Source organism: Athene cunicularia (genome assembly GCF_003259725.1).
Source record: "Athene cunicularia isolate RWA chromosome Z unlocalized genomic scaffold, athCun1 chrZ_part1, whole genome shotgun sequence".
NCBI classification, from domain to species: Eukaryota; Metazoa; Chordata; class Aves; order Strigiformes; family Strigidae; genus Athene; species Athene cunicularia.
The window spans coordinates 17,291,664-17,314,196 of NW_020799142.1; the positions used below are offsets into that span (position 1 = coordinate 17,291,664).

Consider the following 22,533-nt stretch of genomic DNA (forward strand, 5'->3'; position numbering starts at 1 on the left):
CCCTCGGGGCTGGCCCCTCCGCTCCGCCGCGCCCTGCATTGCCCTGCCCGCTGCCGAGGGCGCTGAGGCTGCGGTGGGGGGGGCGGCCGCCGCAGGAGCGGCTCGGGCCACAGAAACCGTCCGGCGACGCCTCGTCTGGTTCGAGTGTAACGCCTTACGTGGGCAAACGAATAACACGTCAGAGCGTTGTCTGCCGTGCAGAAACGGCATGAATGCTTTTCGGGCGGTCCGTAATCAGGGGAAAGCTTACATTGGTTTTAACGCGCCTCCGGACCCGTTAACCTAAAAAAAAGAAAAAGAGTCGTGTTAAAAATGTGAGTTAATCCCGAAGGTTTATGTCTTATACGTACTTCTTAATAGTCTCCACACAAAAAAAAAATCTATATACGAGTAATAGGTGCTTTATCTGATGAAAACAAATCAGACTGATGTTCCATTTCTTAATTTTGCTCAGATTTATTACCTGGTGGAGACCGCACACCCATTGGTTCCTTGCTAATGCAAGAGGATGGGCAACATGTTGCTAGAAAGTGGTAGAGCCATGTCAGTGCTTGGTTGATGTAATCTCTGGGATTTTCTGGCCTTTACTGTACATTTTCATGAGAATGCAGAAGAATGATACACACGTCATTCTATCTTCCATCACCACTCCAGTTTTCAAACATACAGTGCCATCCTTCTGTATCTTGTGCCAGTTCATCCATCTTTCCTGTCTAACATTCTGAAGCATCAGGAAACAGCCCCCCTGAAAGAGCAGGTGCTTCTACCGTTTTTGTTTGAAGAAGGAGTCCTGACAGAGGTTCTTAAAGAGGTAGCAGGGATTAAAGCCATTATGTTTGTTCAGCTGCACTCCTGAGTCCCGTGTGGGAACTGTAATTCAGTCTTAAGTAGAGTTCCATTATCTTAAAAGCGATCTGCTCCCCATTGTTTGGCCAGGAGTCCTCTGAATGCCTATAATGTTATTATTAATGCATTATTAAACCACTAAACCATTCATTGCCCTTAATTCAAAGAGCCAAAACACGGTAGACTGCAGTAATGTGATCTTTATTCTGAGAAATACGCTGGAAAACTGCATATGTGTCTGCTGTGAAGTTGGAAATAATTTTGTGAAACAATAGTTTCTAATAACTGCTAAATTGTGCTCAACAGAACTGTTACAAATTGGAAATATAGCTCCTTTGAAAATCATACTCGTTTTACAGTGGAGCAGTAAGAAAAGGAGTCCCATGCTTTGAAATCAAGAAGAAAAGACTTATGTATGAATATACTTAATGTTAATTTGCACGTGGTAGACTTGAGACTTAGCTGTGGTAGTTCAAAGGAAATTCAGATTCTGAGTCTCTCTTTATAAACCTCTTTCAGTCCCAGTATAAGCATTCATCATATTCCTTTAATTTATATTGTCTGTTGTGTGCTAAAAGAGATTTAGAGTGCTATTGTATGTTGACCACTTTAATTAAATGGATAATCTCTTGTAAAAAATACAGTCCCTGATGTACTGGTCCCGTGATGTTTGCATTATGGAATGAGAATTCTCAAGGGCAAGTTGAAGGGATTTTCTGTTGGGTTTCACCCCAGGAGCTTCTGTGGGACTCTGCCAGTGTTAAATTCGTAGCAGGAGCAGACTTTTGCTTAACTGCAATTGTCTCACTTTTTTTTTTTTTTTAGGTTAGAATAAGTAGAAGGAGGTACATTCACCAAATATGGAAGAAGATGCCAAACCCCTTTTGGTTCCTGTGGGAGGCGATGAAAGCAATTACGGAATCATGAATATACAGTTCAATCCAGAAGATTTTAAGTGCAAAAGGTATGAGGAAGACTGAACCTACGGAATGATTATATAGCAAAGAATTGTTTAATCTTTGCTTTTAGCAACAAAATCCTACAAAGACAAGACTTAACATTTGGAAACCATACAGTTACTGCTTTGTCTCTGTATGATACTATTTCCAAGCACCAGGTGAACAGATGTTCATATTGTATTTATAAGGATAAGACTTTTCTAGTAACATCACTTCAGAGAGAGTGCTCCAATAAGAATTTGACATGTGGCTTTGAAAGTTATCTTCAAACACTGAATAGCATGTGTATACTGAATCATGATGTTTTTTATTTAGCACAACAAACTGAAATGTTGAGACTGTTCAAGGAAGCTTGCCAGATGGTGCAGATAAATGGCTGTCAGTATATGTGAATGGCTCTGTATGCATTCTGCAGGTGATGCTGGAAGGACACATTATTTGCTAGTACTGAAGGAACTGAGCAACCTTTACTGCCTTTAAGAAGAAAAAAAAAAAAAGTATTTTTTGAGATTGAGCAAATATGAAAAATTCGGCAGCCCATTCAGTCTTTTTGCCATGACTGTGAAAATAGTACATATCTAGTTAAGTGGTTATTTTGCACGTTTTCTTAAGAGTTTAACCTCCTCCCAAAGGAGGTCGGGGTTTGAGATTTCCTCTGCTGTTGCAGTTAAGATTTCTGTGAGCTGGTCCTGGAATCAAAACTGAGATCAGAGTGGGAACTAACCATACGCTAGCTGGAGGCACCAGCTCTGATTTTTTTTTTAGACGAAGGAATAGCTGTGCTACCTCTTGGGTGCTGTTCATGGCGCTTTTTTTGACATTTGCATCCAGCATTGTATTTCAGTAGAGTAGTTTTACTGAAGGAAGTACAGATGGCAGTGTTGTATACGAAATTCTCTTGTTGGTGCCCACTTAAGCAAAAAAAGCTCTTGCTGATAGTGTTTTGCAGCTGTCTCATAGTGCTTTGGAAAGCCACTAGAGCCTATGTTTGCCAGGGGCTAAATAATCTCTCTTTGCGAGCAAATGAAGGAGGATAAGGGTCTGAGTGAGCCCGGGGAACAAAGAGAGGGATCATAGGTGTGGGAGCATATAGAATTTTGTATATAAAGTTTTAGGAAATGGTAAAGTACTTTCAGGTGGAAAAAGGAAGTGTGTAAAATGAATTCTTGCTCTGTGTTCTTTCTGAGGAGTGTCTGAGCCCCTCATGGCCCTCCTGGCATGGGAAGATTGCTAATTTTTATTGCGTTTGGGAGCACCTTGTGTTGGAGGAGTATGTGTGCTGCTTGAGGAGTTTCAAGTGTTGTGGTGATGCAGTAGCAAGGAGAGAAGGTTTACACCTTTGTGATATATCAAAATGCCAAATTCCCCTTTTCAAATGTGAGGTTAGGTATTGTTTCCTCATTGTGTTTTTTTTTCTTTTGATTTCTTAAGTTTGGACACTCAGCTTCATAAAAAGTCATCACATGTGGCATTTGATTCCCTCCCCGAAAGCAGAAGCATGTACTTGGGATTGTGTTCCCCCTTCCACAACTTCCATCTTTGCCTATCTGTCCACTTTATCCTTGTTGCTCCACCTTTTAGTTCATTCTTCCATTTTTACAACTAGTCTGCCTTCCAAGCATCAAGAGGCACAAAGATGAAGGGCATGAGTGCTAGGATATCAGGAAGACATGGAAATCATAGTAGGGCCAAACAAGGTTTAAGTCCATCTTTGCGTATTAAGGAGGCAGCTGCAGTCTTTAGGAGATGCAGTGAGGAAGAACAGGCCCTCGGGGTCTGTGTTGGCTGTGGTCAGAGCAGTGAGCGGTTTGAAGGTCAGCTTCGTTAGGGTTTTAGGGAGCAGCATCTCCAGAGTGAGAGTTTTATGGTGCAAAGAAGTATCAGTGCAAGTGCATCAGTATCTGACTGGCTCTGCTTAGTTTGCTCCTTTTTTTTTAACTTCACTATTCAGAAACCTGATAAGACATTGGTGGGTGGTTGTTTGGCATTGGGATTGCTCTTGGAGAGTTTTGTGGGATTTGCTTATAATCATTGTTCCTCGGTTTTAGGGCTGTTCTGTTCTTTTGTTTGGGTTGTTTGAGATTAGACGGCATTTGCATAGTTATTTGGTTTTCTTAAGGGCTTGGAGGATTTTTGATTTTTAAAAGTCATGCTTTTCAGTGTTTACATAAGAACAATAAGGTAATTGTTTTTTAGAGATGTAAATTATTTTGTCTATTATTCTTTTGCTAATTTGGGTAAAATATAAAGCCACTTTTAATCCTCTAAAAAAGGATGTTATTGTTCTTCACAATGACCCGAATTACTCATACCATATTAGGTGTGTTTTGCTCATTTTCTAGGTCCTTTTAAAAACTAGGATGTCATTGCTGCATTGGCTTATTGAAGATTATTGTGTGCAAAAGAGGGAGTTTCTTTTTTTACATCTGTTTATTGTCAATAGATACTGCAGTTGTATTTGAGAACACTTGAACATTCAAAGAAACAAACGGTGTTTTGTCTTGGTTGTTTTGCACATGAAAAAAACTTGATAATGCCCCCTGCTAAAGGGAGATCAAGCCTTCTTCCTTTTTTTATTCTTTTTGAAGTCCCATAGTGTTCTCACAACAATGTAGGAGAGATCAGTAGGTGAAATTAAACAGTTATAAATTAAACAGTGTCTGTAGATGGCAGTCATAGAAACCTTTTTCATGCAAAAGTGGTTGGTTCTTGGGGTTTTTTTCAAAGTTCTTTCAGATTACAGAAAAGTAGACAGTGGTTGGGACTAACCTGTGCAAAACTTCCCGCACTAATTATGCTTTTACTGCTCCTCATCTATGTGGTTTTACTCCACTGCCTGCTTTAATTTTTTCTGTGTTGCTAATATTTTTGCTGACTTCCAAATTTTACTACTTCCTAACTGGGAAGAATTAAAACCTTCTTAAGAACCTTTTGTACTTTTTAAGAGAAGACTAGCATAGCTTCGCCTTTGACACAGAACAGGGAACAGTGATTAAAATGTAGTATGGTAAAGCTTGTGATTTTTTTATTTGTTAAAATGTGTATTCTGTGAGCAGCAGAGATGTCTTAGTATTGTGCTCTGAAAGGTTATTTTGGTTCTGCATCCAGCATTTTGAGATACTTGTGTGGTCATGCTGTCAAAATGACAGTGGTGTGGAATTTGAAAAAAGTTTAAGTAAAATGTATTGACAAGATAATAAAGATCTTATAGGATAAACTAAAACCATTCTATTTATCATGCTTAAGTAAATTTGGACAGCTTAGAAAGTAAAATCAAGTCAGGTATAGAATTCTTTGCAACAGTTTTCCTTAAAGGAATTGCACTGACATCTGTAATGTTCCTATTAAGATAGCCAGTTCCCAATTAAGAAATAGCAACCTATGAGTACAGTCTTCTTATTACTACTTTTTCTCCTTATTTTATTTTCCATGATAATGACTCAGTTTTACTCCTTAGTATCTCCCATGCCATATACAGCATTCTTATAATAATTTGGTGACTCAGTAAGACAATAAAGCTGTAGAAATTTCCTAGCTTTATTTCTGTCTATTAATCCTACCATATCCCAGAAAAGTAACTGATTGATGTGGAGTGTCAAAAAAATCTATGCAATAAACCGAAGTGGCTCTTTATGGTCTTCTTGGATGAGAGGAAAGAAATTGTAAGCATCCTGTAAAAAATATTTTTTCATATTTATTTAAATATGAAGTTTGTCTAATGTGAAGTCTTTAATACCATCATGTACAGCCAAAGGAAACACTGACACAAAAAATTGTATTATGTTTGAACAGCTCGATACTCAGAGCACTGCTTTTGCGAAGATATCCAGAATCAGTTGTTTTAAAATATTTCAGCAAAGGTACTTGGAAAACAGTATTATTTAGTTTACAACTTCTTGAGATCGGTATCTGTCATACTGCTTCATTGGTCTGCAAGAGTACATTGCTAAAAATACCCAGAAAAAATATGTAGCATCCTTAGGAATACTAGCAGCTGCGAGGTTGTATGTAGTTCGCCAACCAAATTTTCCTATTGTGGTGTTCCCCCTAACCCTTCAAATCCAACACTTGAACTTTGTCTAGCACAATATTTTGGAAACAGCTTTAGTCATGAGCATCTCTTCCTGTTTTCTTTGCTTGCAAAAATTGCTGCTGAAGTTCATAATATGAGGAAGTTTGGACAGAAGCTCTCTTATCTTTCTTCCTGGACCAGCACTTGAGTTCTTATTAATGGTCCCTTTGTGTGTGTAAGAAATAACTAGCAGATGAGTGTAACTTCAGGGTTTCTGAAGTACATCTGCAGGGTGTATTGTGTGGGAGGTGTAGACCTCCTGCATGGGACCCTGCATCTTGTCCATACTCCCTGTGCTGTGGAAAACAGCTGTTTTACTGGTGTGTTTGCCCTGATAAAAAGAGCATTGATTTTCCGGCTAGCTATTGAAATATAAATTGTAATTGTGCTTTTTAGTGTGGATATAATAAATTCATTGGCCACTATAGCCTATCTCAACGCATGGAAATTGTGTGTACTGTTTTGTGTTAATAGTGACACCCTCCAGTCATGTAACCTCTCCCCTTCCCCCAGATCAAATTCTCACACATCCTTTTCATAATCATTTTTCCACATGAGAGGTATGATGTGGCTGCCTTTATAAATCAGAAAGTTTTCTAGGAATCTGTTGGAGCTGCTGATGCTTCATGTACAGGATGCGTGTCTGCTAGACTTAAGGTCCCTAATAAGAGTTTTCCAAAATATGTCCCAGATTATATCCTACCTGCTTTGGGCTTTGACTTGGAGTCTTTCAGAGCTTCTCAGACTTCTGAGTAAACCATATAACCAGTCTTTGATCTGGATGTAGCTGGGGGCTTGGAAATGACCTTGATTCTAGATAGTGCTACACTCTCCTAGTGGAGATCAGGGAGGAAGGTTGAATCCCAGCCTGCCTGCATAGCTTCCAAGTCAGACTGATGTTTTCAAAGACATCTCTAACAACTATAAAACGAATGGGTGGGCAGTCTGTTTTAGCATAGTCACTTGCTCAGTAAGACTAGAAGTGCGGTGGTACCCTGAGAAAAAGAAAATTAATTGCTGCTTTTGGTCATTTTCATTCTCAACAGACATGGGATCAAGATGGGGAGCAGCCCCAAGTACTGGCAGCATTAATCTCCTCTAGGCAGGAAGCAGCAGCAACAGATATATAGAATTTCTTTGGGTTTAGTTGTTGTTTTTCTTTCCTCACACATAGGTTAGATTCTGGATCATACCCTTTTGTTTTGTGCTGGACCATAAATTGTTCAGACTGAACTCTGTTCATAATACTGAAGAAAATGAAATATCCTCTAAAGAATTTCTTATCTAAAGACAGATATGTTTTTGCTACACATTAATTTTTTTCTTGACACTTGTTTGATCATTGACTAACAACACTGCGTTCCCCTTAAAATAGGATGTTGTAGTCATATTTCTGTTATTTTATTTTTAAAATCATCTGTGGCTTTAAGTTGAATTGCTTTAAAAAATAGTTTTCCACTCTTTTCCAGTCTAGAAGAATTTTCTTTGACATCCATGTCAGCAGTTGTTGAACACTATTTTGAAGGGATCGTTGACACAGATCTCACTTTGAAACGAAATGTAGACTTTGTCTCAGTGTAGTTTTTCCACAGTAGCAATGGAAGTTTATGGGAATGTACTAATAATATTGACTGCAGATGGAGAAAGAGGTAGTCGTCATAAACCTCTTCACACTATGGAGCTGCGGTATATCACATACTACTTGTGTTCTAAATACAATGTGTATCAGTGATCCAGAAAGAAAAATGCAGTGTTGACTGAGGGTGGGGAGGCATTTAAACATACTACATTTCATATTTTCATAACTATGGTCTTTATTTTACAAGTCTTCTAATGAAATATTTTAACAGTGTCCAATGATTGGGTCAACCCAATAAATTTTTAAGCTAAAACAGGTGAAGTCCTTTACAGCTGAACATCCATGACTATTTTTGTTCATTACATACCTATGGAATTAGCCCTGCATGCCTCTGATTTGAGTAATAAAGCTATAGTTTAAAATTTATTCCTGTTTAATTGCAGTATTTGTCTTAATTGTTTATAAAAACACAACAGAAGTCCGTACACAAAACAGAGATTTCTCCCTTCATGTCAGAGATGTGGAAAAAGGAGAGTCAATTGAGTATGTTTTAAAAATTGAAAGTGTGTTCACTTTTGTTTCAGTAAGTGGGCAATGGCTTAGCAAATCTAAGCCATTTTTTCCATGATGAAGGAAGGTGTAAGAATTTAATGAAGTCTAAGATGAAGGAAAGGATGAATTTGTGGAGAAGGAAATTATTTTTCTGTGTTTTCCACTTTTATCAGTCAGTTTTATTAGTCCCATAAATACTCTTACCTGCTTACCCTTTAAGCACACAGGAATAAGAAACCTACGTTAATTTCTTCCAAAGATAAAACAACCAGCTTCAGAGCTGCATTCATTTTCTTCCTTCCATTTAAAAGGTGGTGCCATGGTGCAAATGCATAATGATTCACTGGGAAAGAGAATGGGACCTTTGTTATGGTATTGAGAGCTGGGGCAGGAGGGGGGTTGGCCAAGTTCGTTTGTAGTCTGAGCCAGAAATGGGTATTGAAAAACAGTCAGTTCAAATAGACTTCGCTCATATTACAAGAAAAATGGCATGGATTTATTGCTGGCCTAATTTCTGCTCTTGCTAGCCTGAAACTTGTTGTGATCTCTACTTCTGTAGATTCTGGTTTTGAAGGTGGTTCTTGATTTGAGTGATTTAGACATCAGTCTGGAAGATGATGATCAGAATGTTGTTGAGATTGTTTTAGAAATTAAAAGCATGGTGAAAGGGAAAAAAACCCAAAACACTTTATCAAGGCTTACAGTTCACCAGTATCCCCTCTTGTCTGAGAAAGTAGCCTATCAGTTCCAGGAGTCAATGTTGCATTTAGGCAATAGCATAGTATGCCTATATGGAAGTAAATTATACTTGATTAAGAAAAAAAATATCTGCAATATCTTGATTAGGTCACATGTCTCTGGAAGCATCTCTTGCACGAAACTAGTTTTATGTTGTGTTGTAACTTTAGGAGCAGCTTTTACCTGCTTGCTCTGTACCTACATGGGTGCAGAGAAAACAAGGGATGTGTGATGTGGCTGCTTTCTCCTGTAGTGGCTGTGTCTGTGCTGCAGCCTAACTCATCTGTGGAAGAGGGAAAGGGTATTACCCGTGTTCTGTATGTCTCTGTATGAGAGATGCAGGACTTGAGTTGCTGGCAGTCCTATTCTCTGTGATTACCCTAAATAAATCTGAAGGAGAATTGTGAAGTAGTTCAGATCTGCAAATGGACATGTCTTGTTCTATGTTCTGTGACAAATTCTATTCTCAGTTGTGTTGGCTTAAAAATAGTACTAGCATATGGGCTTATTTGGGCTTGGTTCTTTCCTCACTAAACATAATTTCATACAGTGTTTTTTGCTAGATTAGTAGTTCCTAGTCTTTTCATAGGTGGTTCTCATTACCACCTCTCATTCCTCTTTTTCTTCATATTCTTTCTTGCTTCTGCTTTCTCACACTTTCTGTTTCTACCTCTGTTTCTCATCGCTAGTTCTGGCAACACCGGTTATAAGCACTAATAAGCTTGGAGAAGCATATTAACATGTAGTTCTGGTGTGACTCATTGTTGAGAACACATTAAATGGATATAAAGTCTGAATTTTGATGTCAGATTGCCCCACAGAATCTGGGCAAGAGGCTGTTTTAATATGGATGATATAAACATATGGTTCTTTCATGGATGGCAGCTTCCCTTGTGACAGTGATATTTTTTGTATTTGCTTTGTGTCAGCGAATGACAGACTCATTGTGAGTGATGCTAAGCTGTTTTCTGAGTTGTATGTTAGCTCTAGTGTTCTAGGGGTTTAAGGATTTTCCTTTTTCTTTCTTTTTTTCCCCTCCTTTAGACCATTTCATGTGGAGCCTACAAACATAGTCAGTGTGAACGATGACATGCAAAGAGTCACTGATGAAGCTTCAGCAATGAATAAGAGGATTCATTACTATAGCAGGCTCACGTCTCCTGCAGACAGGGCATTGGTAAGGCAAAGACCGGGCCAGATTAACTGAGTGATCTCTGGCATCCTGGGTCTTCCACAGACTAGGTTTATAAAAGAAACAGAAATAAAGGTGGGGTAAAATCTTTCTGCAGCTTGCTTTGAAGTAAATATCAAGTAGCTGAGTGCCTTAACAATGTCTTGTGTTATCACAAGTTGTGATTGACTTCTTGTGCAATGCCTTCACTATCCAAAGAAAACATACAAACAGCTTGAATTTTGTAACAGTTCCAGGTGGTCCAGATGTGTATACTCATTTCTCCCATCTCTAAGAGCATTTAAGCAGTGGTCAGCTGCAATTTGTACTGCAAACTAGCATGATATGTGCACAATATGTTACAGATATGTTGCAGAAGAAAAATCTGGTTTTCTACTACCTAGCTAAAAATCCTATCAACTGTTGGTTGTTTTTATGGGGAGAAAATTAATGTAGTCCAACCTTTTTTTTAAAATGTACTTTTCATGGAAAGATTTTATGATTTATAGCAGTTGGCTTACTGTATTTGGAACCATCATTACTTTGGTGTTACTAAGTCTTGTTTTTTATCCATTTGTTAGATTGCTCCTGATCATGTACTTCCAGCTCCTGATGAAATCTACGTGTACAGTCCATTAGGAACTGCTTTTAAGGTTGACAGTTACACAGATGGCTATGGTAAAAACTCCAGTATAGTGACAATGTATGTTAAGCACCTTGCCATATATTAGCCAGAAAATGCATTATTATTAAATGTTCTATATATTACAGAATCAGAATCATCTAGGTTGGAAAAGACCTTGAAGACCTAACACTGACAGTTCCCAACTACACCATATCCCTCAGTGCTATGTCAGCCTGACTCTTAAACACCTCCAGGGATGGGGACTCCACCACCTCCCTGGGCAGCCCATTCCAACGCCTAACAACCCGTTCTGTAAAGAAATACTTCCTAATATCCAGTCTAAACCTTCCCTGGCACAATTTGAGGCCATTCCCTCTTGTCCTATCACTTGTTCCTTGGTTAAAGAGGCTCATCCCCAGCTCTCTGCACCCTCCTTTCAGGGAGCTGTAGAGGGCGATGAGGTCTCCCCTCAGCCTCCTCTTCTCCATACTAAACAACCCAAGTTTCCTCAGACATTCCTCGTTCGACCTGTGCTCCAGACCCTGCACCAGCTCCGTTGCCCTTCTCTGGACACGCTCGAGTCATGCAATGTCCTTTTTGTAGTGAGGGGCCCAAAACTGAACACAGGAATCGAGGGGCGGCCTCACCAGTGCCGAGTCCAGGGGTCAGATCCCTTCCCTGTCCCTGCTGGCCACGCTATTGCTGACACAAGCCAGGATGCCATTGGCCTTCTTGGCCCCCTGGGCATACTGCTGGCTCCTGTTCAGCTGGCTGTCAATCAACCCCCCCAGGTCCCTCTCTGACTGGCAGCTCTCCAGCCACTCCTCCCCAAGCCTGTAGCGCTGCTGGGGGTTGTTGTGGCCCAAGGGCAGCCCCCGACATTTGCCCTTAGTGAAACTCCTGCAGTTGGGCTCAGCCCATGGCTCCAGCCTGTCCAGGTCTCTCTGCAGAGCCTCCCTACCCTCGAGCAGATCAGCACTCCCACCCAACCTGGTGTCATCTGCAAACTGACTGAGGATGCACTCTATTCCCTTGTCCAGATCATCAATAAAGATGTTAAACAGGAGTGGCCCCAAAACCGAGCCCTGGGGGACACCACTCGTGACCGGCCGCCAACCGGATTTAACTCTGTTCACCACAACTCTTTGGGCCCGGCCATCCAGACCATTTTTTACCCAGGGAAGCGTGTGCCCATACAAGCCTCAAGCAGCCAGTTTTGCCAGGAGAATGCTGTGGGAAACAGTGTCAGAGGTCTTACTCAAGTCAAGGTAGACAACATCTACAGCCTTTCTCCTATCCAGTAAGCAGGTCGCCCTGTCACAGGAGATCCAGTTTGTCAGGCAGGACCTGCCTTTCATAAACCCGTGATAACTGGGCCTGATCATCTGCTTGTCCCACGTGTGTTATATGATGGGCACTGTTCAAACCGTCAGGCCTGTAATTTCCCAGATCTTCCTTCTGACCCTTCTTATATATGGGCGTCACATTGGCCAATTTCAGTCTGTCAGGATCTCCCCAGTCAGCCAGGACAGCTGGTAAATGGTGGAAAGTGGCTTGGCGATCACCCCAGCCAACTCCTTCAGCACCCTTGGGTGTATCCCATCCAGTCCCATGGATTTGTGTGTGTCTGTGTGATGCAGCAGGTCATTGACAATCTCCTCCTGGATTGCTGGGGGGGGTTGTTGTCCCAGTCTCTGTCTCCGTGCTGAGGAGGCTGGATTCCCTCAATAAAGCTAGTCGTCTTATTAAAGACTGAGGCAAAGAAGCACCTCAGCCTTTTCCTCATCACTTGTTAACATGTTTCCTGCTGCATCTAGCAGGGGATGGAGGCTCTCCCTGGTCTTTTGCTGCTCACATACTTATAGAAACATTGCTTGTCCTTGACTGCTGAAGCCAGATTAATTTCTAGCTGGGCTTTAGACCTCCTGATTTTCACTCTGCACAGCCTCACAGCATCTTTGTAATCACTGTGAGTGGCTAGCCCTTTCTTCCAAAGGCTGTAAACTCTCCTTTTCTCCCTGAGTTGCAGCCAAAGCTCCCTGTTCAGCCAGGGTGGTCTCCTTTGCCTCTGGCTTCTCTTACAGCACCTGGGGACAGCCTGCTCCTGTGCCATTAAGACTTTCTTCTTAAAAAGTGCCTAGCCTTCCTGGACCTCTCTACCATTCAGGATTGTCTCGTAAGGGATTGTGTCAAGCAGGTGCTTAAACAAGTCAAAGTCTGACCTTTGGAAGTCCAGGATGGCAGTTCTGCTGCCTCCTCTCCTGGCCTTTCTAATTATAGAGAACTCTATTTAATTTCATGATTGCTGTGCCCTAGTCAGCCTCCAGCCACCACATTATCCACCAGTCCTTCTCTGCTCACAAAGAGGAAGTACAGTAGAGCACCTTCTCTGGTCAGTTCACTCACCAGCTGTGTTAGGAAGTTATTTCCCACACGTTCCAGGGATCTCTGTGACTGGTCCTGCTCTGCTGTGTTGTATTTCCAGCAGATGTCTGGGAAGTTAAAGAAAACAAGAGCTAAAGTTGAGTGATCGTGAGATTTCTCCTAAGTACCTGTAGAATATTTCATCCACCTCTCTGTCCTGGGTGGGTGGCCTGCAGTAGACTCCCACTACATCATCTGCCATGTGGCCTTCACCCTGATTCTAATGCAAAGACTCCACCCTGTCTTCACTACACTTATACTCAATCATAACATTCCCAAACATACAGAGCCACCCCATCACCTCTCCTTCTTTGTCTATCCCTCCTAGAGAGCTTGTTGCCATCAGTTGGCACACTGCAGTCATGGGACACATCCCACCATCTTTCTGTAATAGCCACAACATCATAATTTTCCTGTTTTGTCATGGCAAGCTCCTCCTGTTTGTTACCCATGCTGTGTGTACTGGTATACATGCACTTCAAATGGGATGATGTCCCCAGCCCTCTTGCATTTAGAGGTTCTAATTCCAGCCTGACCTTTCACAGGTGTTACCACAGTTACTGATCCATCCGTATCCCTTGCATCGTTGTTGTGCTGCATGTCTCCATCCCTTGCCTCCACTGAGATGGCAGGGTGTGGGTCATCGCTGGCACATCAGCCCACAAACTTTGTTAATCTACCCTGGGACTTATATCTGGGAGTTCCAGTTTTGTCCCCTTCCCCCTTCAAGTCTAGTTTAAAGTTCTCAATGAGCCCAGCTAACTGCTGCCCCAAGATCCTTTTCCCCCCACTGGGACAGGTGCATTCCATCTGATGCCAAAAGGTTTGACATCCTGTATACTAATCCATGATTGAAAAATCCAAAGCCCTGACAGTAACTCCAGTCTTGGAGCCACGAGTTCATCTGTTGAGTTCTCCTGTAATTGTATACATAACTACTGTTGCTAAGAGGGTAGTATGAAGTAAGAGTGCTGCTTAAATTACTTACTGGGTTTTTTGTTTTCTTCCTAGATTTATGATATGGAATACAATGATGGGTACATCTATATTAAGTATCCCATGGGGAATAAAACAGGTAAAACTGAAAAATGCATGTGTATGAAAATGGTTTTGGTAACATAGCTTGTTCTTCATTTTTCCTTAGTGTTACTGATAAATAAGCTAAACTGTATTTCTCCCTCTTAACAGGCAGGCTTTACTTCTGGAATTATTCTCATCTTGCTGATGGGTATTTTGACTCTTTATTGCTGCTACAGAGTTGTGAAGTCACGGAAGATGATACGTAAGAAATACAAAGCTTCATAACACAAATGCTTATATTAAGTGTGAAATACAGAGACCTAACAGATTCCTAGTTTGTCTGTATCTGTACTGTACGTTAGACCTGACTTGCAAAGTGTTCCTTTGAATGTCTCCCTACTTTTGTAGACTGGATCTAAGCTCTGTAAACTAAATGTCTGTCTTCCCTTACTAGATTATCCATCAGTTCCTTGGGACCTAAGTATTTTAGCCAAACCCAAACTCTTAGCAAGCAAGGTTTCAGATGATCGCTTACTAAAGCATTTGGGGACTTAATTGAGTTAGAGGTTTTCCTTCTCTGTAAGTGCTGTCCAGTTCTCTACATGGATTTCTGATCATGTGCCACTGTGGAACAGTGAGGGCTGTAGCTGCAACCACTTGTGTTGTATGCCTGTACAACCCTAATATTTGTGTATATTCTGTCTTAGAAGCAATTTATGGACAATTGCCTCAGTGTTTCTACTCAGAATGTACTTTTATTGTTCAAAACTCATCTTGCAGGTGATGCATAAACTAACCCCTTACTTGCTCAAATAAAGGCAGTTAAGACCTCTAGTTTGTGACAACTCATTTCAGGGCATTGCTGAGGACATGTGTTGCCATAACTCTTTCAAAAGGCTGTAGCTGCAAATGCCTGGCGACATTTTTGACATCGTGTCTTATTCCAGTGCTTCTGGAAGTACTCAAAGTAATAGTATGGCCACAGTAAAAGCTTCTCCTTCAGGTTCATTCAGTCAAATGCATAATGAGTGTTATACTTAAAAGCTAACAACAATCTTCTTAGCCCTTGGAAGCACTGGGAATTTGTGTCAGAATATTCTGAAACAAGAATACATCCTGTCATGAAGAGTTCTACTGACTCTAATACAACATTTTGTCTAGATATGTCTGGTTTTTGTATCTTCTTCAGCTTTAATGGATACCTCAAACTGGGAATTCCCAGATGTTTGCAAGTATTACTTTGGATCCTTTGGTCAGTGGTCAAGCCTCTTATTTTCTATGGTATCGCTGGTTGGAGCCATGGTTGTTTATTGGGTGCTTATGTCCAACTTTCTGTTCAACACGGGAAGGTTTATATACAGTAAGTATACATTTTTGGTTAACTTTAACAGCTATCTTGTGGAGAGATCAAGACTTTTCTTTATGCTGAAAAACGCTTGTCCGTTTTACTTGATTTTTCTGTTACTTTCTGTGAAAAGTGAGAATAAGTAACTATGGGCATAGTCCTGTATGTTTTCAAAGCCAGTTTCTCAACTGCTCTCTTAAATTGTGATTTTAATGAAAGACAGAGTATCAGTTACCTGATTTGCATGTCAGTAATGAGGCTTTTTCATGTAGTTTAAACAACCCAGACCTGATTGCTTGTTTCCACTCTTTATTTTCACTCACGCCTTGTTTGCATGGGTGTAACTATTTGAACAGCTATATAACAGATTAGGCTGTTGAAATCATACACATTAATGGAAAAAAAAATCTAGTTTCATTCTAGATTTTAACAAACACACTTAGATTGCTGCCATATAGAAAGTTTCTGCAAGAGCTGTAACATGGAGAAAGAAGGATCCTTAGTCTGGCATTGCTACAGAACCCCCATATCGATTAGTTATACCCTTGTATGTGCACAGACACACAAGATTTGTGGATACAATCAGGTATGTAGAGTTGTGAGAATAAGTGATGGAACTGAGAGCTTTGAAAATATGACTCATAGTGTTGAATAGCATGAGTAACATTTGAGGATTTCTGTTTTGAAGGTAATTAACAAGTCTCTGAGGCAAATAATAGCTCAGACACTTATACCTCTTAAACAATGTTTAATTAGTGTTCCCACTATCCCTGAAGACATACTTTATTGGTTAATGACTGGTGTACTTTACAGCTGACCTAATTCATGTATTAAGTCTGTTTCATTTTAGACTTTGTGGGGTTTTTTTAATAAGGTTATCAGTTTAATCCTAAATTATTCTAAACCAGATAACTCCGATTCTAATAAGCAAACATCAGAATGATGAAACCAGTTCCTTTTCTGGGAAAAGTGTCCCTGAGATTGCCATATTATTTTATCACTTACTTATATTTATTCAAGGTTCTTATTTCATTTGTTTGCTCTGTGATAACTTTGATCATTGGATCCTTGTCCTAACTTTCATTGTGGCTACTTAATTACTAGGTTATAGAATGGGTAATAGGATGTAGGTTTGACACAAGGGCATCTTGCAGCCATGCATTTCAAAGTTATTCTAATAAGCAGGCTACTGTAATTCTGTTACATTCAGATGACTTCTTAAAAAGTCTGCACATACAATTTAGGTGGGAACAAACTAATTTCCTAAAGAGGATGGTTTAGAAAGTAATAGTATGCAAAGAATGCAAGAACTGTAAGCCAAGTATAATATCCTGTCCTTTTTTTAACATGATCTACCATGCTTTTGGTCTGTTTTTGTTTTATGAAACAGAAATAAATCCACAAATGCAACTGTTTGTGCTAAAACATTTCTTAAGTAGAGATGAAACATAAATTGGCTATCCATCTATAACTGATTTTAAATGCTCTAATTCTGTAAAAGTTATCAATTATTTTGATGTCTTCAGACTAGGTACTGGTTTTTTAAGCCACGCAAAACAGTGGTGAAGTGAGGAGGTGATAAGTGATTTTTAGTTAAATCTTTGACTGTTGCTTACACTGAATTGATATCAGTAAGTGTGAGAAACTCAGCTGCGATTCAGTGTCATAAATCAAAATGAAGAAACAAAAAATAGTTTTCTTCCCACAAGACTTTCTTTCTGAGAAACAAGCTGACTCTGAGGCCTACTGCCTCAGTTGATTTTCTGTGTGAATAATATACCCACATGCAGTAGAAGCAAATTTTAACCAGAGACACACTAATTAAATTTACAAGCTGATGGGCATTTTCTGTGTGTATATATACATAAATATTACAAGTTGCTATCACATACTTTCGTACTGGTGAAGTTGCCTAAACTTGGAAATATCTGGTGTGGCAAAGCAGTAAAGTAGCAGAGGAGTACTAGAAACAAAATACTAGAGGTGACTGTAGACAGTGAGACTTAAACCTTTTTCAAGAGATTTCCTTCTTTAAAATACAACAGGGAAAAAGCATCCCACAGAGCCTCTTCTGAAAAAAAAGATGAGAAAAATTAGTAGAGGAAGCTTTTTCCATATAATACCATCTGGACGAAGGGTATGGTTGCATGTACTGTTTTGCTGTCCCCAAAGAGGCTGGTTTTAAGGTGCATCTCCTTATTAACCAACTATACAACACCGCAGTCCAAGGAGCTGGGACAAGTGGAGGTGTTTGCTAAGGGAACAGAAATGAACAGCTGGGAGCAGGTAGGCTCAGGAACTTCATAAATGGACAGGGGTGCTGAGATATAGATAGTGCAGTGGGGTGCTACTTTAAAACAATTCTAAAAGAAAGTTTTAAAATATCCACTTGGTTTTGGGGGGAGTGCAAGCTGCTGTATTGTGCCTCTGATGTAATTTTCCAAGATATTACCTTACTCAATTTTTACCAAGTCAACAGATTAAAGCCTAATAGCAGATTTGGGACATCAATAGTAAGATTTTCTTCTTTTCAGACTTCGTTCATGACATTAATGTAACAGATATTGTTCCTGGAACGAATGGAAGTAACAAAGGTAAGAAGCACTTATCAGTATTTTATTTCCTGGTTTGGAATGGGTGTTTAAAGGCAAATCATCATGTTTCCATGCCTAATGATGTTCCAGTTATAAAATTTATGTTATAATTCGAACTACCTGGGTTTTTTTAAAAAAAATGTCTTTTACTATGTGGGATTTGTACTTCCACGAATAACCACAGACTTGGAAAGATTAATAATTGGAAGAAAAAAAAAAAAGAAAGTGGGGGTGGAAATAAGGAATAAAAGCAGATTACAAGCTTGTGTATACCCAGAGGGATCCTTAAAACCATGACTGTTAGACCGCTTAAACAGTAGTTCTACAATGAGGAATTTCCATAAGGAATTTTAACTTTTGCACCCTAGAATTGAGGCACAGCAGGTCTTTTTGCTGTTTAAAAACTTGGCTAGGGCATCTTCGCTCCTCACCACCTCTGCAGCAACTTCCATATTTTAAAAAATGCTATAAGAACAGCATTAATGATGCCGAGTGCAAAAAGAAACAAGTGTAATGGTGCCGAGTGCAAAAAAGAAACGTGTCAGGCTATGTGAGCATTGACTTTTGTTTTGGGGAAGGTGACATTTGCACAGCTAAGAGAAGAAACTGCAGTCAACTATGAAGATAGGTCTGTTGAGAGTTCTTAAGTAGGCAGAATAATGTAGAATAAAGCCAGGAACTAGGCATTGGCAGCCTCTGATCTTTCTGCCTATGTATAGTACCAAACATGTAGTGTTTTGTTATAAAGCATTTTCTCTATCCTGGGTACTTAAGGGTATGAGGAAACATTTCAGTAACAGCCAGACAGCTGTGTGTCACACTAGCTGCCACCATGTTTCTGGAGAGCAGCTGTTTGGAGTCAAAGGAGTTGAGAAATAAATTCTGAAAAGCAGTTGATTTGCATTTGAGCTAGTGTTGAATCCTGTTTCTCCTGCAGTCCTGACCAGCTAGGCACCAATAGCTGCTGCAGTGCTCTTATGCTCTCTCCTGCTTCTGCTGTTCTGTCCCATTTTTATACAGCAGGGGGTATAACTTGGAGACAAAGCAGACAGCAATATTCCACAGCATCCTCCAGAAACTAGAAGGTTTAAAGCAGCTGCTTCACTACATTAAGGGCTTCCAGATGCTCAAATGACTCTTGGCAGGGCATTCAGGGCTACCAAAGAGATCAGTAAGAACAAAAGCATTTTCAAGGTCTGTGAAACAATCCTCTTATAAGTAATGAAGGAAAGCAAATGAGAAAACTGGAAGTAAAGTAACATAATGGTCTCTCAAGAAATCTGATAGAACACTTTTTACACTTTTTTTTAACAGAGCAGGCATGCAGCCGGTGCAGGAGGGAGGCTGTTGGGTATTGTGGGATGCCAAAATTTAAAACAAGACATTATGAGAACAGTAAGACAGGTTCATATTTCAACACATAACTTTATAGGCATGTGTTAGAAAGAAATGCTGATAATAACAAAAATCGAATAAACACGTTTGATCAAGGGCTGGTTTTGGTTAATTGGTTTTGTTCCAGTCACTTGTTCAGGTGCTGCCATTTTTCAGCCACCATTGTAACAGGAGTGTGACATTCACTTTTGGCAGCCTTATGAGTGCTTATCTTAAATTGCTTGTGTTGTGTTGTCTAGCAGTGATGTACTTGCACCTGGCACATCAAGATGACAGGGTGTTTTGGTTCGGTGCTGAGTTTTAGACCTGCCAATTGTTATAGTAGCTTTCTTGTCATCCTTAGTTTGTGTGTTCCCAAAGTACTATACAATAATACAGGTTCGTCTGTACACATGCACTCACATCTTGGTTCATATGATGTTACTGAAGTGTGCAGGGACAGATTACAATGCTAAACACACAGCCAGATGCAGAGGTGTGTTGCTATGACTTGATTTCAGCAGGTGCTTGTAGGCACTGAACACAACTAATTGTAGGTATGTGACCTTGAAGGTTGATCTATGCCACAGTTCAGGCTTTAGACAAATTAGCATCTTTGAGTGCTTGGTTGTAGGGAAGATAGCACTTGTCAGCTTAGAGTGCAAGGTGTCTTGTCTAAGTGAAAGCTTAGTGCCGAACTGATTGGAAAAAAAACCCAAACCAACAAGATAGGAACTGAGTTGTCAAACATTGCTTTTGAGTAGTCCTATTCAGAACAGGAATTAGGGGATCTTGGCTGTGAACATTCTGTGCAAGTAAAACTACTTTCATCTGGGGATATTTTTCTTTTCCTTTCTTCCAGTGATTTGTCCAGGTGCTGCTGGTGGTCATCCACCACAGAACAGGAGTGTGATGTTCTCTTCAGGCAACAATACAGGTTTTGAACTCTTCGAGGAGTGGTGGAACAAATCACAAACAGTACCATTTTACCTGATTGCTGTTCTTCTACCCCTGCTAAATCTGAAGTCTCCATCCTTCTTTGCAAAGTTTAATGTCCTAGGTAGGTAACAAATACTGTTAAATATTGTTTCGTTGTGGCTAAAATGTATAGAAAACAGTGAAAGCTACTCCAGCTAGTAGAATCATAGAACAGTATCATTTAGGTTGGAAAAGACCTTTAAGACTGAGTCCAACTGTTAACCTGGCACTGCCAAGTCCACCACTAAACCATGTCACAGAGTGCCACATCTACCTCTTTTCAGTGCCTTCAGGGGTGGTGACACAACCACTTCCCTGGGCAGCCTGTTCCAATGCTTGACAACCCTTTTCAGTGAAGAAATTTTTCCTAATACCCAATCTCAACTTCACCTGGTGCAACTTGAGGTCATTTCCTCTCATCTGATCACTTGTTACTTGGGAAAATAGACCGACACCCACCTCGCTACAACCTCCTTTCAGGTAGTTGTAGAGAGCAATAAGGTCTCCCCTCAGCCTCCTTTTCCCAAGGCTAAACAGCCCCAGTTCCCTTGGCCACTCCTCGTAAGACTTGTTCCCTAGACCCTTCACCAGCTTCATTGCCCTTCTCTGGACACACTTCAGCACCTCAATGTCTTTCTTGTAGTGAGGGGCCCAAAACCAAATACAGTATTACTTATCTTTACACCTACAGAAACCTAAGTCTTTAGGAAACTACAGAATATTTTAGCTGTTAAGCTAATCCTCAAGTACAGAACCTTTTGTCTTCCTAGTTTCTTGACTATTCTCTTCAATTTATTTTTTAACATCAGAGATACTGCTAGAATGAAATGGTGTCCTATCTGAATCTGAATCCTAAACTGTAAAGATGCTGCTTCTTTGTATTAACTTGTAACCTGTTCTCTGGTCACTAGCAGTATTATTGGCCAGTAGGTTGCATCGCAGTAGCCTTAATTACTGTTGCAGGGTTTTTTTAATTTTTAGGTAGTTATTATTCTGCCTTTACCTATTTCAAATGGTAGGAGCCAGGACCTTATGTTTTGCATCCCACATGCTGCAACAGCAAGGCATGTATACCCATCTGTGGTCTTATCTGTACTTCTTTAGCTGTGCAGAGTACTGCTGGATGCCTCTGAACCAATGAGATGGAATGCAAATCCAGCATTATGATCAAGGTTATCCAAGGTTATGAACAAGACAAGGTTTAAATCAGTAGTGATCAAATGTCATTATCAGCTCCTAGCTCCCAGTGTTAAAGTTCACAACTGCAATAAACATTCATATCTCATTGGGCTCAAAATGTCAGTGACTGAATGGATGTTATAATAGCTGAAGAACTGTGGCCAACTTTGTCTCACGTTACAGATTAAAATCCTGCAGTTGAAGTTGGAACCTATCTGTTACTGCCTAGAGACTTCCCTACCTGACCAGCACTCTGCATTACAGGGTACTTCTTCCACTGTCACTAGTGCAGTGTCTGGAGAACACTAAACATGCTGAAAGCTTGCATTGGGTGCAAGTGCATTATTCTTTCTCCCTAGCCTATGAAAGAAATAAAGGAAAAGACAATTTAGACCTAGTGTGTATTTTTAAGAATGAATACCAACCCTAAGTTTGGGCTGCTGGGAACTAGTTGGATGAATCAAGAATAAAACACAGCACAAATACTTGCTACTCCTCATGTTGTTTATTTGATTCTTGTCTTTTCTAGGTACTATTTCAGTTGTCTACTTAGTTTTTCTGGTTACTGTAAAGGCTGCTCATCTGGGAATCCACTTAGAATACAGTTGGTTTACAGAGAATGATTTTTTTGTACCAGGTAAGGTAGTTAAAATGCAGTAATGAAGCATATATGTGATGGATTTAAGATTTCTTAAAGCAATTAATGAATGACTTTCTCATTTACCTTCTAACACTCTGTGACATAAGTAAAGTGAAGAAATGCTGTCTGACATAGAGGCTCAGGAAGGATCCCTTGTGACAAAGTGACAAGGAATCCCTTTCCCAGTGATGTTCCTCAGTTGGAGACAGTATCAACACTGTGGAGGAGTGCCCATCAGAGGTATCTCCAACATATATCATGCCATAGTCCTGTTTCACCTATGTTACAGTAAGTTCTGGCTGCACCGTTTTCAGACCTATTTCAGTAGCAGCTACAGTTGACAAACTGTAGACAGACTGACTGGTAAAGGTGCTGTAAGTTCTCCACATACTGTCTTGCTTAAATGACATAGCTCACTGACCATAATTTACAAGTAC

At 40.1% G+C, this 22,533-nt stretch overlaps 1 protein-coding gene across 6 annotated transcripts in view; it reads left to right on the forward strand.

Moving 5' to 3' along the window:
- The first annotated feature begins 222 nt into the window (after positions 1-222).
- SLC38A9 (solute carrier family 38 member 9) overlaps positions 223-22,533 on the forward strand; it is a 45,478-nt gene continuing 23,167 nt past the window's right edge. The window contains exons 1-11 of one of the 6 annotated variants that reach the window (XM_026865625.1): positions 223-314; positions 455-757; positions 1,672-1,810; positions 9,791-9,923; positions 10,499-10,620; positions 13,978-14,041; positions 14,155-14,248; positions 15,176-15,346; positions 17,866-17,925; positions 20,162-20,359; positions 21,986-22,093. In XM_026865625.1, coding sequence (XP_026721426.1) covers positions 1,707-1,810; positions 9,791-9,923; positions 10,499-10,620; positions 13,978-14,041; positions 14,155-14,248; positions 15,176-15,346; positions 17,866-17,925; positions 20,162-20,359; positions 21,986-22,093 — 1,054 coding nt within the window. In that variant the 5' untranslated portion in view covers positions 223-314; positions 455-757; positions 1,672-1,706. Of the gene's footprint in view, positions 315-454; positions 758-1,671; positions 1,811-9,790; positions 9,924-10,498; positions 10,621-13,977; positions 14,042-14,154; positions 14,249-15,175; positions 15,347-17,865; positions 17,926-20,161; positions 20,360-21,985; positions 22,094-22,533 lie in introns of those variants that run through there. The other 5 variants (XM_026865623.1, XM_026865624.1, XM_026865626.1 and 2 more) reach the window with 5 other exon arrangements.